General features: G+C 49.3%; 1 protein-coding gene and 1 non-coding gene across 2 annotated transcripts in view; both read left to right on the top strand.

Annotated features, from left to right (window-relative positions):
- Positions 1–17,489, top strand: part of LOC138973128 (DNA polymerase epsilon catalytic subunit A-like) — an 83,339-nt gene that overhangs the window by 19,933 nt on the left and 45,917 nt on the right. The window contains exons 14-22 of the mRNA XM_070345791.1: positions 782–994; positions 1,479–1,586; positions 2,453–2,581; positions 3,138–3,240; positions 3,653–3,799; positions 5,475–5,769; positions 6,620–6,712; positions 7,900–8,044; positions 15,608–15,808. Of these exons, the coding sequence (XP_070201892.1) occupies positions 782–994; positions 1,479–1,586; positions 2,453–2,581; positions 3,138–3,240; positions 3,653–3,799; positions 5,475–5,769; positions 6,620–6,712; positions 7,900–8,044; positions 15,608–15,808 (1,434 nt within the window). The remainder of the gene's footprint in view (positions 1–781; positions 995–1,478; positions 1,587–2,452; positions 2,582–3,137; positions 3,241–3,652; positions 3,800–5,474; positions 5,770–6,619; positions 6,713–7,899; positions 8,045–15,607; positions 15,809–17,489) is intronic.
- On the top strand, positions 9,051–9,169 carry LOC138974954 (5S ribosomal RNA). The gene has a single exon (XR_011458467.1). It is a non-coding gene; the product is annotated as a 5S ribosomal RNA (ribosomal RNA).

Here is a 17,489-nt window from a genome sequence, read left to right as displayed (position 1 = left end):
AGTAAATTTTCATTTGAATTTAAATTTACTTACCCGAATCACATAGTGAATTCCCTCCCACCAACCCCGCTTATGGTTTTTTAGTTTTCTTTAAAGCCGTATGATCTTGACCACGTGTTGAGGAGCGGTAGTGACGTAGTACACACCAATGGGAGGTAACTCCCTGGGTGTGTGGTCATTACCATGGCTCTGTTTACACTTTTTTTGTGGTGGGGTTGCTTCCCTTTAAAATTGTTTAAGACGGGTAGCCTTTTCAGACCTTAGCATCTCAGACTGTGTCAATGCTTTATGTGATTCGGGTAAGTATATTAATCAAATTTCGATTTTTATTAAGGAAATGTACAGTGCTGAACACAGTTTTGTTTGAAAGGTTTATCGGAAGAGTTTGAGGTGGAGTGATAAAAGGGTGAAGTTGCCACATGCGACCTTACTTGGGAAGGTTTAACAAGAAGAAAAGCATTGGTGGGATTCTTCCGGTATATGCCAGAAATCCGGATTTGTTTATGGCCTTTTTTCTTTCTCTCTTTTTGTCTTTGTTTTATGTTTTGTTTTGTTCGGTTCAGGATGCATGACATTTTTCTGTCCCAGCCATGGAAAAGTGAACAAAAATGTATTTCGCTTTATATAGCATAAGAGCCGTTGGTATTTAGCCTTTTGTTTTGGGACATAGATCGCTTCACTCCTTCACTCCCACAAGTTTTACTGAGAACTATGTTCCTCACAAATTCCTCTTTAACCGCAAGAAGAGTTTCGTAAACAAATTTCTTGCGTTTGTTGACAGGTACTGCGCAAAGGGTCGGGAACGCTGTGCGAAGCCTTGCTGATGGTGCAGGCCTTTCACGCTAACATCGTCTTCCCCAACAAGCAGGAGACGGTGTTCAACAAGCTGACAGAGGACGGCCACGTGCTCGACTCAGAGACGTACGTTGGGGGTCACGTGGAGGCTCTGGAGTCTGGCGTCTTCCGAGCTGACTTGCCTTGTCGCTTCAGAATGGTGAGTCGTCAATAGAGCTGACTTGCCTCGTCGCTTGGATGAAATCATGCATCAGGAAAGGCTGAATTCAGGAAACTCTGCTCACTATTTGGGGAAAATGATCAAATAGATTACCATGTAAACATGTAACTATTGAACCCATTCATAGTAATATAGCGTGTGGTCCAACAAAGAGTATTCACAGGCAACCCCTCCATGTCACCATGGCCTTCCTGATGTTATGAGTTTTAGATTTCATCCATAGAAACAGCATTGTTTCAGTTACCTGACTGGGTACTTTGAGTGAGCTAGTTGTGTCAATTAATACCACAATCTGGTAATGGTGAAATGCAGTGCAGCAGGAGCATCTTGCATTTTAAATGATAAAAATAAAGGAAGTGTTTGCATATATATATATGTATCTTGAACACAGACAGCTTTGTCACATGAGCTCACTTTACCTATGCAAACCGTTTACTCACCACAGCCTTTGACTTTGTTCAAGGTGCCAGAAGCGTTTCAGACACTGATTGAAGGCGTGGAGAGAACCATGAAGCACGCCATCGAAGAGGAGGAGAAGATTCCCATGGACCAGGTCACCAATTTCTCTGAGGTTTGTATGGAGTGATAATTTTGTTTTCCTTTGAGGCAAAAAAAAAAAAAAAGTGTTTCCCTTACAAGGCATACCAAAATTAAGGTCAGTTGCTTTTTAACATTTTTATTTTTTATTAAGATCAGTCTTTTTTTCCTCTTTATTCATGAGCATGTGGCTTTATTTTATCATTGGCTGTAACTGGTTCAGGCTGGATGTCGGAGAAGAGTAACTTTCCTTGTAAAGGCTGCAAAATCGAATCACTTTCCTGTATAAGTGTGTTTTGTGTGAAACAAGTTTGCAATGACATAGCGGACAAACTGTCCATGCTGTGTTTTGTGTGAAACAAGTTTGCAATGACATAGCGGACAAACTGTCCATGCTACGTGACTGCCCCAACAGTCTGGTGAACCCAGTCATCTATCACGTTCCTGTTTTGGTGTGTTTTGTGTTCAACAGGTGAGCAGTATGAACAGGTGTGTTCTGTGCTCTACAGGTGTGTGTTTTGTGTTATACAGGTGTGCAGTGACATAGTGGACAAGCTGTCCATGCTACGTGACTGCCCCAATCGCCTGGAGAATCCAGTCATCTATCACGTACCTGTATTGGTGTGTTTTATATTCAACAGGTGTGCAGTATGTACAGGTGTGTTTTGTGCTCTACAGGTGTGTTTTGTGCTCTACAGGTGTGTTCTGTGTTGTACAGGTGTGCAGTATGTACAGGTGTGTTTTGCGCTCTACAAGTGTGTTCTGTGCTCTACAGGTGTGTTTTGTGTTGTACAGGTGTGCAGTATGTACAGGTGTGTTTTGTGCTCTACAGGTATGTTTTGTGCTCCACAGGTGTGTTTTGTGTTATACAGGTGTACAGGTGTGTTTTGTGTTGTACAGGTGTGCAGTGACATAGTGGACAAGCTGTCCATGCTACGTGACTGCCCCAACCGCCTGGAGAATCCCATCATCTACCATCTGGATGTAGGCGCCATGTACCCCAACATCATCCTCACCAACAGACTGCAGGTACAAGACAACATGGGGGAGGGTCAATAGCTCTATCTCAACAGGGTGCTGGGTGCTGGCTTTGAAACAAGTGTGTGGCTATTAGTGTGGTTTGGATCCCGGTTTAGACAAGGGATTTATTTCCCAGATCAACTTTGTGCAGATTCTTCCTGGTGTTCAAACACAAGCACATTCATGCAGGAAAGAAGCAAGAATAGAAATAGCATACTGTGTGACAGCTTGCACCAACATTGTTATGAAAAACATCTTATAGGACTTTAGGACCTTACCTCGCATGTACTTCGTCAACACTTTAACCATTTTAGGGGAGGTTGGGATGGGGTTCAAAATGCAACCCATCACGATGTGCAGGAATGAAATCCAATACTGTTCCCGGTATTCCTTTCACTTACTAATTTATTTACCATTGTTTCATGATGTCGCCTCCTCCGTGTCCCCACACAAATTACCATTTCCTTTGGAGGTAAAAGGAAAAAGATACAACTTGAAAGGCTTGCGTTATTATGGCTAACTTGTTTACTTCAGTGCAACAACTTCTTGCTTTGACTTTGTCCAGCCTCCGGCCATTGTGAACGAAGAGACGTGCGCAGCGTGTGATTTCAACAAGCCTGGCGCACGCTGCCAGAGACGCATGCCGTGGATGTGGAGAGGGGAGTTCAGTAAGTTGCAACAAGCTTTTTGATTTCAGGCTGTACATGTACCAGTTGATTATCTAAATTGTGTGTGCATTTTGGTGTGCCTGATGGTGTGTTCTTCAACCCTTACGATTTTGTGTGTGTATGTGTGTCATTCAGTGTTGGATATGATTAGTTATTATTTGGTTGTATGCGCATGTTTTTCTCTCTGTGTGTCGGTATCGAGTATCAACTGCCTTGTTGATTATAAATGCGGCCCAGTGATAAATTGTTCAAATGTCCTGATTTAACATACCTCTCTGTAGATACAGTAGAACCTCTCTTTTATGACCTACACACATCTTAAAAAGTCAGGTTTTAAAAGGAAAGGAGTCTAAATTCAGGGGACACTTAAGAAGAGGGTTTGGCTTCAAAAAAAAAATATCTGTGTTGACAGTGCCAGCAACAAGGAACGAGTTTCAGCGCATTCAGCAGCAGCTGGAGAACGAGAAATTCCCGTCGGAGTACCCCGGAGGCAACCCTAGGGCCTTTCACCAGCTGCCCAGGGAGGAGCAGGCCACCATCGAAAAGAAACGTTTAGCAGGTCGGTTTGTTAGTTTGCTTTCTGAAAATCAGTTTCTGGAGTTAGGAATGGAGGTTTGAATTTAAATGAGCATATCAGAATAGGAATAAGAGACTAGGTGAGAACAGACCTGTTTACCCTTACGATTTTGGCGTAATGTATTACGATTTTCTGCAAAAAATACGCAATTCCGCTATCCGTGTCAAGACTACGATTTTCATTTTAAAAAAAAGTTAAAAAAAAAAAAATTTTTATTAATTCAAATGTTTGGCATTGGTTTTTTTCAATGGTAAAATGGGGTGAAAAAGCACATGACTGACCAGAGATCATGTCTGTCTGATGAGACGCTGGAGAGCCTTCTAGTGGTGAAGTCTCGCCCTCCATCATGCGGCAAGCGCAAGTTCAGTAGAGAAGCGCTTGACACACTGAAAAAGGCCTACTACGAGCAAAAGAAAAAGAATCAGTGATGCATGTGCTTTTGATGTGATCTTCTTTGAAATTATGATGACTACAAAAACTGACTGATGTGTTTTGTTTGTGAATGATGGATATATGTGCATGATTGCGTTTCGCAGACACAGTTCAGTTGTCATGTGCGTTGTAATTGGCGACGAATGCTGGATGATTACTATTTTTGTGCCAGGATTACTATTTTTGGGGCTGAGCATTACTCCAAAACACTTATGGGGGTAAACAGGTCTGTGAGAAGAACAAGAACAAGATAACAATGAACATGTAGTCACCAGTATCGGAAACACGAACAATTAACATGAGCATATTGTGATGTTATGTTTCATGTTTATACATTGTAGTGTAAGCTTTGCTTTAGTGGCAAAAAAACTAAAAGGCAAAATGTTTGCATGTGAACCAATTACAATAGACGATTTTAACTTTGTCGGGTTTGTATGGGTTGTGATAGAGTGAGTACTTGCATTTGATTGGACAAATATTGACGCGTGGTTCATGTACACGTGTATGAGACACACCCATTCGCTAGTGACTCACACACAAAAAAAGGTACTTTTTTCTGTTTTAAGATGTTTTGACAATTAGTTGGCTGTTGCGCTGAAAAGATGTTTTCTGATTTACCGGAAGCGCGCGTGTGTGGCGCACGTTATATGTCAAAGCAGCACCGCCCTGATATGGCCCTTCGTGGTCGGCTGGGCGTTAAGCAAACAAAAGAAGAAGTTATTTCCGGAATTTGTCTACAATGAAATCCCTTTTTAAGACCTTCAAAAATCTGAGAAAATCTTAAAGTCTTAAAAAGGAGGGAGTCTTGAAATGGGGGTAACTTACATTGGTTATGAATAGAAAGTCAGAGAAAATAGGGTCTGAAAAGGGAGAGAGTGTTAAAATGAGGGGGTCTCAACAGGGGGTCTCAACAGGGGGTCTTAACAGGGGGTCTCAACAGGGGGTCTCAACAGGGGGGTCTTAACAGGGGGTCTCAACAGGGGGGTCTTAACAGGGGGTCTCAACAGGGGGTCTCAACAGGGGGGTCTCAACAGGGGGGTCTTAACAGGGGGTCTCAACAGGGGGTCTCAACAGGGGGTCTCAACAGGGGGTCTCAACAGGGGGTCTCAACAGGGGGTCTCAACAGGGAATCTCAACAGGGGGTCTCAACAGGGGGTCTCAACAGGGGGGTTCATTGTATGCACTATTGACATAGTCAACCTGATGTGTTGCCTCCCCTTCACAGAGTACTGTCGCAAGGCCTACAAGAAGGTTCACTCCACGCGCATGGAGGAGAGAACGGCCACCATCTGTCAGCGAGAAAACTCTTTCTACGTCGACACGGTCCGGGCTTTCCGCGACCGGCGCTACGAGTTCAAGGGCCTGACTAAAGTCTGGAAGAACAAGCTGTCGGACGCGGAGAAGAAAAAGGACGCCGCGGAGACGAAGCGAGCCAACGGTCTTGTGGTGCTGTACGACTCCCTGCAGCTGGCTCACAAGTGTATCCTCAACTCCTTCTATGGATACGTCATGAGGAAGGGGTGGGTGTGCATTTGAAGTTTAAACATTCAGACATGAGATTTTTTTTACCGGATGTCCAGTATTTTCAGAGCTCCAGAGACCATTCTTGAAATCCCATTTTGAAAACTTGAGGGGAGGGGGAGAGCTTGCAGTTTTTTAAGTTTTTAAAGTTTTTATTTATTTATTTTTTATTTTTTTTTGTAATACAATTTCATGATCTCATGCCTATACCGGCACGGTTGGCCTAGTGGTAAGGCGTCCGCCCCGTGATCGGGAGGTCGTGGGTTCGAACCCCGGCCGGGTCATACCTAAGACTTTAAAATTGGCAATCTAGTGGCTGCTCCGCCTGGTGTCTGGCATTATGGGGTTAGTGCTAGGACTGGTTGGTCCGGTGTCAGAATAATGTGACTGGGTGAGACATGAAGCCTGTGCTGCGACTTCTGTCTTGTGTGTGGCGCACGTTATATGTCAAAGCAGCACCGCCCTGATATGGCCCTTAGTGGTCGGCTGGGCGTTAAGCAAATAAAAAAAATAAAAAAAATCTCATGCCTTATTACATTGGTTGGAATTCTGTAGTTAAGAGGGTGTGGAATGTTGCGCTTTGTTTGAAGGGACTCAACTAACTGGGTGCAGATGCAAATTAATTCAGCAAACAATTTCCACCCTGCACAAAACACAGAAAGGCTGTTGATTACATTCAGTTAATACTTGGCTGAACAATTTATTTTTTGTATGTGTTCAAGTGGACAAATAATTTCATTCCTTGTAAAAGCAGATCTGTGATGGTTGACATTCATTCACACAGGAAGGATGTTATGGACCAAACAGGCCACTTTTTCCATAAAGTTGTGACAAGAAATGTTGTTTCAGAGCTCGGTGGTACAGTATGGAGATGGCTGGCATTGTGTGTTACACCGGCGCCAACATCATCACACGCGCACGCGAGATTGTCGAGCAGATTGGGTGAGATGCTTCAACATTTTATGCTTGACGACTACCTAAGGATTGTTATTCATTCACAAATTTGCTTAAATGGCCAGTTTAATGCAATCTTCGTCATCTCCTTTTTCCACCATGTAAAAAGTTCAACAGGTCTGCCGAATTGACTGCACATTTTTTTGGGGCAATTTGAAAAGAAGTGTCTGCGTTTCACCAACGGCTGCCGATGTAGTACAAGAAGTGTGTGGAACCCCCCTTTTAAGACACCCTGATTTAACCCCTTCACTGCCACAGTGTAACAGCGTTTTGGTATTGCCAGGGTAAATTTCTCTTTCTTCGGTAGGTTCACTAATCTGTTCACTGCTCAATCATTTATTGAGATATCTCTTAGATCTTTGGCATGTGGTTTGCTTACAGCCTTGGCTATTATCTGATAACATGATCATTGGACTTTGTTTGTGATTGTTATAGTAAAAATCGATATAATGACCATTTTTGTCAAAAATTACAGTTTCCAAACTTTCACACACACACTGCAGCATGTAAAACCGCAGAAAACACAGCTAAAACTGGTGTCAAACATCAGGTACTCACATTACAGCCCATAACAGTATTCTTCTGTGTGGTAATCCATAAATCACTTCTTGTAGAGCTTCCAGAACACTGTATCATTTAAAAACAGGTCTAAGAGTTGATGTCCGACTTTCGGCCGCCATTTTGAATCTTATAGATCGGAAAAAACTTCTAAAAATGTTTTTATCACGTGGTACTAACTTATCTGAACGGTCAATGGGAAAGAACTGTGTTTAAACCCCTACAAGAAGTTGGACAGTAGTTACCTCCCATTTAGTTTTCATAAATGTCCTGAAAAGTGCTGGTGTAAATGCCACGTACCTAGTACGTGATGCCACGTACCTAGTACGTGTATGGGCGTATGACAAACCAAACATGACCACGTATCTAGTACGTGCTGGGCAGTGAAGGGGTTAAGACTCCCTCCCTTTTAAGACCGTGTTTTCTCAGATGCTCAGTTCATAACATGTGTAAATTGACTCCATTTTGAAACTCCTCTCTTTTTCAGACCTTATTTTCTCAGATTTGTTTTGGTCACTGTAATGTGTTGACCGGCATTCATCTTTTATTCAGACCTTATTTTCTCAGATTTGTTTTGGTCACTGTAATGTGTTGACCGGCATTCATCTTTTATTCAGACGCCCTTTGGAGCTGGATACAGATGGAATTTGGTGCGTGCTGCCAGCAACGTTTCCAGAGAACTACGTCATCAAGACAACCAACCCCAAGAAGGCCAAGGTCACCGTGTCCTACCCAGGGGCCATGCTCAATGTCATGGTCAAGGTCAGAGCATTAACCTGTCAATATAACACTTACCTCGACAGTACTATTCTTGCACATTATCTATTATAGGCCGAAAAAATTGGACAAAACGCTGAGTGGGTACAATTATCTCCCATAACCATGCGCCACCGTGGATCCCAAGCACTGTCCGAGTGCTTCCCCCTTACAGGATGTAGGTGGCGCGTCCTCTTTCTTTTTTCGCGCGTGTCAGACCGGCTGTGTTTCTGCTACGCTCCCGGATTATTTTGGACTAAGAGGCTTCTTTTCTGTGTGGACTATCACCTGTTGGATTATTGTGTGTTATTCCACTTCTGGCTTGAGGCTACGTTGTGTTTCCTTCAACTTGTGCCTCCGTTTTTGTGTGGCGGACTCGGCGTGCCTCCCGTCCTACTTCGTGGTGACCGGTCGTCTGCTTCTCGTTTCGCCGCATTCACTTGAGTATTGACCTAAATTTTCTTTGAATTTTGTTAATTCTCGGTCTTTAAGGGTACGTACAGGGCGAGGTAGGATGTCTCGTCCTGTTTTGGGCTCTGGTTCTACGGAACCAGAGTCTGCCGGGGGCAACCCTTCTCCGGGCGCCCAGCGTTATGTTTTACGCACGGAGAAGGGGATCTTTCGGCGCTCCGACTCTCCCTCCCCAAACGCTTTGCGTTTGCGGCGAGGGAGGGCGGAGAAAGCCTGTTTGAGCAAGCTCAATGCGAGCTTGCTCAAACAGGCTGGGCTTGAGCCTGGGACTTCGGGCGGGGCTGCGCCGTCGAAGGTTCGGGGAAGGTCGAGGGGAAAGAAAAAGCTTCTTTCTCCTTCTCCTTCAGTGGAACAGGCTTCCCCCCCTTCGACGCCGTTGTCCGGCCCTCAGTCTCAGGCTTCAGCTCCTCCCGGTTTCAAGCCTGGGGGGAAGGTTTCCTTCTCCTCCCTGGCTCGAATCCGGGGGCAGGTCGATTTCCAACCCTCTTTGGGGGTTGGTGAATCCGATCTAGGGGCTACTGGAGAGACTCAGGTTTTGACAGCCAACGGCCATACCACGTTGAAAACACCGGTTCTCGTCCGACCACCGAAGTTAAGCAACGTCGGGCCCGGTTAGTACTTGGATGGGTGACCGCCTGGGAACACCGGGTGCAGTTGGCATTAAAATCTTCCTTTTCCGGTGCCTCTCCTGTGCCCTCCTCGGTTTCCACCGCTGTGGAAGCCAGGAGGGACACGGGTCCTCCTCTGAACTCCCTCGCTGGGTCGTCTGCTGCTGTTTCGACAGTAGTTTCGGCCTCTTGGGGGGGGAGATCGGAGGAGATGACGGGGTCTCTGAATTCCCTCCCCGCTGGGGTTGGGATGCGAATTGACCCCGTTCAGGGCGGTCCTGTGGGGGCAGGGGTTTCAGGCTTCGTGCCTACGACCACTGCTACTACGGTTCCCTCTGACGTCCGTGTGACTGGTGGCTGTCCCTCTTGTTAAGACGCTCCGGCCGACTAGTTACTGGACGTGGAGGTGTTCGACAGAACGTGGTACTTCTGTCGAATGGTCAGGGCGACGGGAACATTGTTTCTGTTGCTCAGACCGACACCTCCGACCGGACCGTCTTGACCCCACGCCATTCCTTAGCGTCTGGTGTTCGGGTGACGGATGGTCCGGACCAAGGGTCCGGAACGTTCCAGGCTTACGGGTCGGGATCGAACCGGACCCACGGGTCCCGACTGGACTTGACCTCCGGGTTTGGTCCGGACGGGACCCATGGTACGGGACCGTACCGGACCTTAGGGTCCGGTACGGGACAGTACCTCTGGCCCTTGCCGGACCCCCGGACCTACGGGTCCGGATGGTACGGTACGGGACCAGTGGTTCGGTCGGGACCGGACCACCCGACCACCTCTGTTGGTCTGGGTGGTCTGGCACCGAACCGGAACACACCGGACCACCGGACCTACGGGTCCGGATGGTACGGTACCGGACCAGTGGTCCGGTCGGGGCCGGACCACTCGACCACCTCTGTTGGTCCGGGTGGTCTGGCACCGAACCGGACCATGCCGGACCTACGGGTCCGGATGGTACGGTATGTCCACGTCCGACCGAGCCACCCGAACACTTCTGTGGGTACGGATGGTTCGGTACCGAACGGGACCTCCGGATGCTACGGGACCGGACCGAACCTACGGGTTCGGATGGTCCGGTACCGGACCAGTGGTCCGGTCCGAACCGGACCACCCGACCACCTCTGTTGGTCCGGATGGTCTGTCACCGAACCGGACCATACCGGACCACCGGACCTACGGGTCCGGATGGTACGGTAGGTCCACGTCCGGACCGAACCACCCGAACACTTCTGTGGGTACGGATGGTTCGGTGCCGTACGGGACCTCCGGATGGTACGGGACCGGACCACAGGACCGGAACATCGGACCACCCTATCGGATCGGTCCGGACCACCCGACCACCTCTGTTGGTCCGGATGGTCTGGCACCGAACCGGACCTACGGGTCCGGATGGTACGGTATGTCCACGTCCGGACCGAGCCACCCGAACACTTCTGTGGGTACGGGTGGTTCGGTGCCGAACGGGACCTCCGGATGGTGCGGGACCGGACCGGACCTACGGGTCTGGATGGTCCGGTACTGGACCGGTGGTCCGGTCCGGACCGGACCACCCGACCACCTCTGTTGGTCCGGATGGTCTGGCACCGGACCACCGGACTTACGGGTCCGGATGGTGCGGTGTGTCCACGTCCGGACCGAACCACCCGAACACTTCTGTGGGTACGGATGGTTCGGTGCCGAACGGGACCTCCGGATGGTACGGGACCGGACCGGAACACCGGACCGGACCACCCTACCGGACCGGTCCGGACCACCCGACCACCTCTGTTGGTCCGGATGGTCTGGCACCGAACCGGACCTACGGGTCCGGATGGTACGGTACGTCCACGCCCGGACCGAGCCACCCGAACACTTCTGTGCGTACGGATGGTTCGGTGCCGAACAGGACCTCCGGATGGTACCGGACCTACGGGTCCGGACCTACGGGTCCGGATGGCCCGGTGCCGGACCACCCGACCACCTCTGTTGGTCTGGATGGTCTGGCACCGAACCGGACCATACCGGACCACGGGTCCGGATGGTACGGTATGTCCACGTCCGGACCTAACCACCCGAACACTTCTGTGGGTACGATGGTTCGGTGCCGAACGGGACCTCCGGATGGTCCGGCACCGGACCGGAACACCGGACCACCCTACCGGACCGGATCGGCACCCCCGACCGGACCGGACCATTTCTTTTCTGATCAGACCCGATGGGTTCCTGTTCAGTCTATAAATGGCGGGGGTTCGTTGGCTGGGCTGACCCAACAGTCGCAGGGTTGTTGTTTTTCTCCCCCTTCGGCTGCTGGAGACGTTTCGTCTTTGGGGCAGGGGTCTTCGCGGCCTCTTGCTTCTGTGGGCGTTTCTTCACAGCCTGCTTCATCGCTTTCGGCTCTTCCCCCTCAAGCTCCCTACACTCCTGCTTTTGAGGAGTTGTCGGGAAGTGAAGAGGAGAGTGAGTCGGAGGACGATAGGGAGGAGGATCAGGGTCGCCCTGAGGTTAACACTGATCCTCTACCCTTGCCGGTTTCTGATGGAACTTCCGAAGCTATGCTTCGTACTTTCCAACAGTACATGACAGACATCACGCGGCGTCTTGACGTCACGGATGCCTCTCTTAAGCGTCTGTCGTCTAGTGTTGACACACGGGACCTGGACCCGGGGTCTGAGGACGAGAGGCAGGAGGCTCGTCCTCGCACAACTAGAAGGACGTTTGAACAGTTTCAGGACGTCCTTCCCTGAGACGCCCTCTCGTCCTTTGAGTCCGCTTCGGCCCGGGCGCGGGAGGCTCACGCCGCGTCTGCCGGCGGCTCGTTTTATGAACGATCCGTCCGCCGGCAATTCGCGTTCCACCCTAGTCTTAGTGCCACGGTGGAAGCGGCAGCACATCGCCTGAGGAGTACAGATTCACGTGCTAACGCGACCTATGTTCCTCGGGAGGACGCGGGTTCAGTGCCATGCTTTCCTTCGGGAGGCGCACCTCCACTGTTTCCTCGTGTCCAATCTGTTTCGTCCCTCCCTTTTCCCTTTGACTCTCGAACTCTCCCTTTCCAGACTTCGAGTGTTTAGGGTGGGGCTGACGGTGATGTGTTCGTTGGGGAGGTGCCTTCGGTCAAGAAGGTGGAACTGAGCTCTGCTTCGTTCCACAATCTTGAGGCCACCGTTTCTTCCACAGTCGAGGCCCAATCACAGGCCTTGACATGGATGAGCACGCTGTCCACACTGTTGGACCCTCCCGATCGGGCAGAGTCCGATTCCACTCGGGTCCTTGACACGGTTCGAGTGGATCGGGCTTTGCATGCCGTGCGATCGTGCGTGACGTCTGCGGCAGAATTGGCCATTGGAACACGGGTCCACTTTATTGGCCCTGTTCCGTGATCATTTTCTGCCTACTTCTATAGTGCCTCCGGATATGAGGAAGAGTCTGAGGAACACGTTTCCTCAGCCTTCTTCCCTCTTTCATCCGGACACTGTTCGTTCTGTGGTGGAGTCCACACGCCAGAGGAACACTGATTCTCTGATGGTTGGCCTCGCTGCTTCGGCGACGGCGGCGGGGAGTAAGAGAAGTGCTACAGTCACCTCCAGCTCCCAGCCTCAGAAGAAGAAGAAGAAGCCAGTTTCACTGCCTCCTTCTTCCTCCTCTTAGGCGCCTGTTGCGTTCCCAAGCAAGACGAAGGGTGCTCAGACAGGTAAGGGGAAGCAGCACCACCAGGGGGGGTGGTCGCAAGTCTGCGCCTGCCCGCCAGCAGAATTTTCAGTGAGTCCCGGCCCTACGTTGACGCCCCCTCAAGTTGCCCCTCTTTCGTCCGTCGGTTCCCTTTTTCGGGCCCGCGGCATGTGGGGCAGACTGGTCTCCAACCAGTTTTTCTTGAGGGTGGTGTGGTCGGGGTTTTCTCTACCGCTGTCGTCACAACCTCCATTGTCCGCTCTAACCTGGACGTTCCCCCCTCCTCGAGACCCTGCCAGATGGCAGGCTCTTCAGGACGAGGTGAACTCGTTGGTCGAGAAGAAGGCGGTCTACCCCCTTTCTCAGCCTTCTCCGGGGTTCTGCTCCCGCCTGTTCACCGTCCCCAAAAAGGACGGCCGGTTCAGGCCGGTGTTGGACCTCTCCACCTTGAACTTGTACCTTCACAGGTGCAAGTTCAAGATGGAAACCCCTTCGTCGGTCCGGTTGGCCATCCGGCCAAACGATTGGGCCATGTCTGGGACCTCCAGGATGCTTACTTCCACATCCTGGTGGCCCCGGGGTACCGACATCTGCTCCGGTTCGTTTGGGAGGGCACAGTGTTCGAGTTTCGGGCCCTCCCATTCGGCCTGTCCTTGGCCCCTCTGATTTTCAACGGGGACAACAACACCACATGCTTAGCTTACCTTCGCCACCAGGGGGGCACCAATTCTCGGTCCCTCTCCCTGTTGGCGGAGGAGATTCTGCTCTGGTGCCAGACCAATCAGGTCCGGATGTCAGTCCAGTTCGTTCCGGGGAAACTGAACGCCCTGGCCGACATTCTCAGTCGGGGCGATCAGGTTCTCTCCACAGAATGGACCATCGCTCACAACGTTCTACAGCGTCTGTGGGCAAGGTGGGACCGTCCTCTGATCGATCGGTTCGCAACTCGATTCAGCGCTCGGCTTCCCAGGTACGTCAGCCCCTTTCGAGACATGAATGCGTTCCACTTGGACGCATTCACTCTCTTGTGGAGGTTCCTCGATGCTTACGCCTATCCCCCGACATCTCTGATTCCGAGGGTGCTGGCAAAATATCTGCAGGAACGACCAAGACTGATTTTGGTCGCGCCTTACTGGCCAACAGCTCCGTGGTTTCCAGATCTTCGCGGTCTCACCCACGTAGACCCTCTACCTCTGGATCTGGACGGGGGAGGTCTGCTCCAGCCTCGATCATGCCTCCCTCATCCACGTCCAGAGAGTCTGTGCTTGACCGCATGGCTCTTGTGCGCTCCAAACTGCTTGCACTAGGATTGCACAAGAGTTCAGTAGAGTTTTCCTTGAACGCTAAGAGGCGATCAACTAATCAGCTCTACGACTTACGCTGGAGAGCTTGGGCCACCTTCGCCTTGTCCAAGGGGATAAAGCCGCTTTATCCCTCAACACAGGACTTGGCCAACTTCCTGGTGGAAGTGTATCAAAAGAAGAGTCTTTCTTCTAAGACTCTTCTTGGATACAGATCTGCCATCGCTTCCACGATTGCGGCCGCTACTGGTCGCAGATCTGAACACTTGATCAGGTCCTCCCTCATCGCTAATGTCCTTTCGGGTATTAGCAATGCAGCGGTGTCTAAACCTCGGGTTTCATTTCCCAAGGGGGATGTCTTTCTGGTCCTCAAACTCCTGCGTAGCAATGAGTTTGAACCCCTGGCAGGCATCAGTATCAAGTTGCTGATTTTTAAGACTAATTGTTCCTCATCGCTTTAGCCACTTGCCGTAGACTCAGTGGTATTCAAGCTTTGAGTGGCCTGGACTTTGACATTGAGTTCACCACACAGCAGTGGTTGCCAGCATGGTCACGTCAGTCTAAGATATGTTTCTTGGGTATATTTTCTTTTACGGTAGTACTGTTCGAAAATTGCCTAGGTATCTTAATCCTTGGATTTAAGTGATTTTGATTAAGGAGTTTAATACTCTACATATCACCCTCACACCACTCTGGTATTCTGTGCAAGAATAGTACTGTCGAGGTAAGTGTTATATTGACTGTAAGGCTTCTTTTTAAGCCTACTGTCTATATGATACTTACCGAGACAGTACTATTAGAGTTTCCCTCCCGCCTCCCCTCTTGATATGTTATGGGCTTTTTGAGGGTCTGCAGCTCATAAAGAAAGAGGACGCGCCACCTACATCCTGTAAGGGAGAAGCACTCGGACAGTGCTTGGGATCCACGGTGGCGCATGGTTATGGGAGATAATTGTACCCACTCAGCGTTTTGTCCAATTTTTTCGGCCTATAATAGATAATGTGCAAGAATAGTACTGTCTCGGTAAGTATCATATAGACAGTAGGCTTAAAAAGAAGCCTTACATTTTCTACGACAGGCAAAAGTTACATATTAGCCAGCTTGTAGCTTTTTGAAAATTGCCGAAAGTTGTATGCCCACTTTGGCAAATTTTCTGAAGAAAATAAATCCAAGCAACATTGATGTCGATTGTTTTCAGGACTATTTCACCAACGACCAGTATTAGGAGCTGGTCAGCGGGGACTCTGTCCTACACAGTGCCAAGCGAGAACTCCATCTTCTCTCTTCTTGTCTCACGACTTGTCTGTTCATTCAGGGATGTTGGTTGATGTCTACAGTGGACAAAACACAAAATGTCTGTCAAATTGTTACAAATTCAGTTTTTATTTCAGCGTATCTGCCAAACTTTTTTCTCACTGCAAGGCAAAAGTGACACTTTAACCTGCCTGTAACTTTTCAAAAATTGCTGAAATTTGTGTGGCCATTTGGGCAAATTTGCTTGAAAAAATAAATCCAAGCAACATCGTTTCCAGGACTATTTCACCAACGACCAGTACCAGGAGCTGGTCACCGGGGACTCTCTGTCCTACCAGATGCGCAGTGAGAACTCCATCTTCTTTGAGGTAGACGGGCCCTACCTGGCCATGATCCTTCCCGCCTCCAAGGAAGAGGGAAAGAAACTGAAGAAACGCTACGCTGTCTTCAACTTTGATGGCTCTCTGGCTGAGCTCAAGGTCAGTTTGGCTTTATACTAAATTATAATTATATTCATTACATAGGCACAAAAAAAGTACAAATCTTCCTCAGATGATATGATCCAGTATTTATTCACTGAGTCGGAAGAAGTTTCTGCTGTATGCAGCAGGGGTAGATAGATAAAAGGATGAACGTTTCAATCCGTGATTTTTTGAAAATGGTTTTCAGATAAGTTTCCAGATCTTGAAAAGCAAGGGTGTTCACTCTGTCACAGCCCATACAAACCTGACAGAGTTGTATCCAAACATCGTATATTCTGTCAAACAGTATGTAAGAAATGTTAAGTCCTTTGTACTGGAAACTTGCATTCTCCCAGTAAGGTCATATATTGTACTACGTTGCAAGCCCCTGGAGCAAATTTTTGATTAGTGATTTTGTGAACAAGAAACAATAGACAAGTGGCTCTATCCCATCTCTGCCGTGTGCTGACAAAACCGAGTAAGTCCACTGACACTACTTCCGAGAAAAACGACTTTTACTGTTTGATAAAATATCTCAGAAGTGATGATTATCTAGATCAAACCACCGAGATAATTAGATAAATTGCATTAGTTTACGTTTAAAACCCGATTTTCATAATAATCTGATGGATGGTTTTGGTTTTGTTGGGCATTTTGTGGACTTACTTGGTTTTACCACTTCCCCCCCAATATCAGATCTAACAAAAAAATGCGCAGATCTAAGCATGCGGACTTACTTGTTTTTACCAGAATATTTGGAAGAAGAAGTGTTGTCAAGAGAAATGACAAAACAGTGAAAATAACACTACGAATTTGCACAAGATGGAAAGAGAGAGAGAGAGAGGGGGGGGGGGGGGGGGGGGGGAGAGACTAGACAGGGAGTGAGAGAGAGTGAGAGAGAGGAGAGAAAGCAGAGGGGGGGGGAGCGGGAGGGAAGGATGGAGGGAGAGAGAGGAATAAAGGGAGGGAGGGAGATAGAGAGATGTAAAGGGGGATGGAGAGAGGGAGAAAGAGAGGGAAGGTGAGAGGGAGGGGGGAGGGAGAGCTATGGAGGGAAAGATAAATGGGGAGGAGGAGAGAGATATAGGAATGGACCGAGGGAGAGATAGGGAGGGGGAGGATGGATTGAGTGAGAGAGAAGGGGGAAGGGAGGGAGAGAGAAAGGAGGGAAGGAGGAAGGGAGAGGGGAAGGAAGAGAGAGAAAGAGAGGGAGGGAGAGGGGAAGGAAGAGAGAGGGAGAGACTTAGTGGGATTGAGGGAGGGAGGAAAGAAGAGGGAGAGGGAGGGAGGGAGGGAAAGAAATAGTGGGATGGAGGGAGAGAGAGAGGAGGAAGGGAGGGAGTGAGAGAAGGGGAGGGAGGGAGATAGGGAGGGAGGAAGAAGAGGGGGGAAAGGAAGTGTGGGAGGGATGGAGGTAGGGAGAGAGAGAAGAGGAGGGAGGGAGGGAGGGAAAGAGATAGTGGGATGGAGGGAGAGAGGGAGGGAGTGAGAGAGGGGAAGGGAGATAAGGAGGGAGGAAGAGAGTAGGAGGGAGGGAGAGGGAGGGAGAGAAAGAGAGTGGGATGGGGGGACAGAGGGGAGGTAGAGAGAGGGAAGGAGGGATGTAGAGAAAAGTCGATTGTTGGCGGTAGGGAGAGAGGGATGAGGGAAGAGAGGGAGGAGGAGAGAGCGAAAGGGAAGGGGGGATAGAGAGAATGAT

The sequence above is a fragment of the Littorina saxatilis genome, linkage group LG8 (genome assembly GCF_037325665.1).
Source record: "Littorina saxatilis isolate snail1 linkage group LG8, US_GU_Lsax_2.0, whole genome shotgun sequence".
Taxonomy (NCBI): domain Eukaryota; kingdom Metazoa; phylum Mollusca; class Gastropoda; order Littorinimorpha; family Littorinidae; genus Littorina; species Littorina saxatilis.
This window is presented reverse-complemented; position numbering and strand designations above follow the sequence as displayed.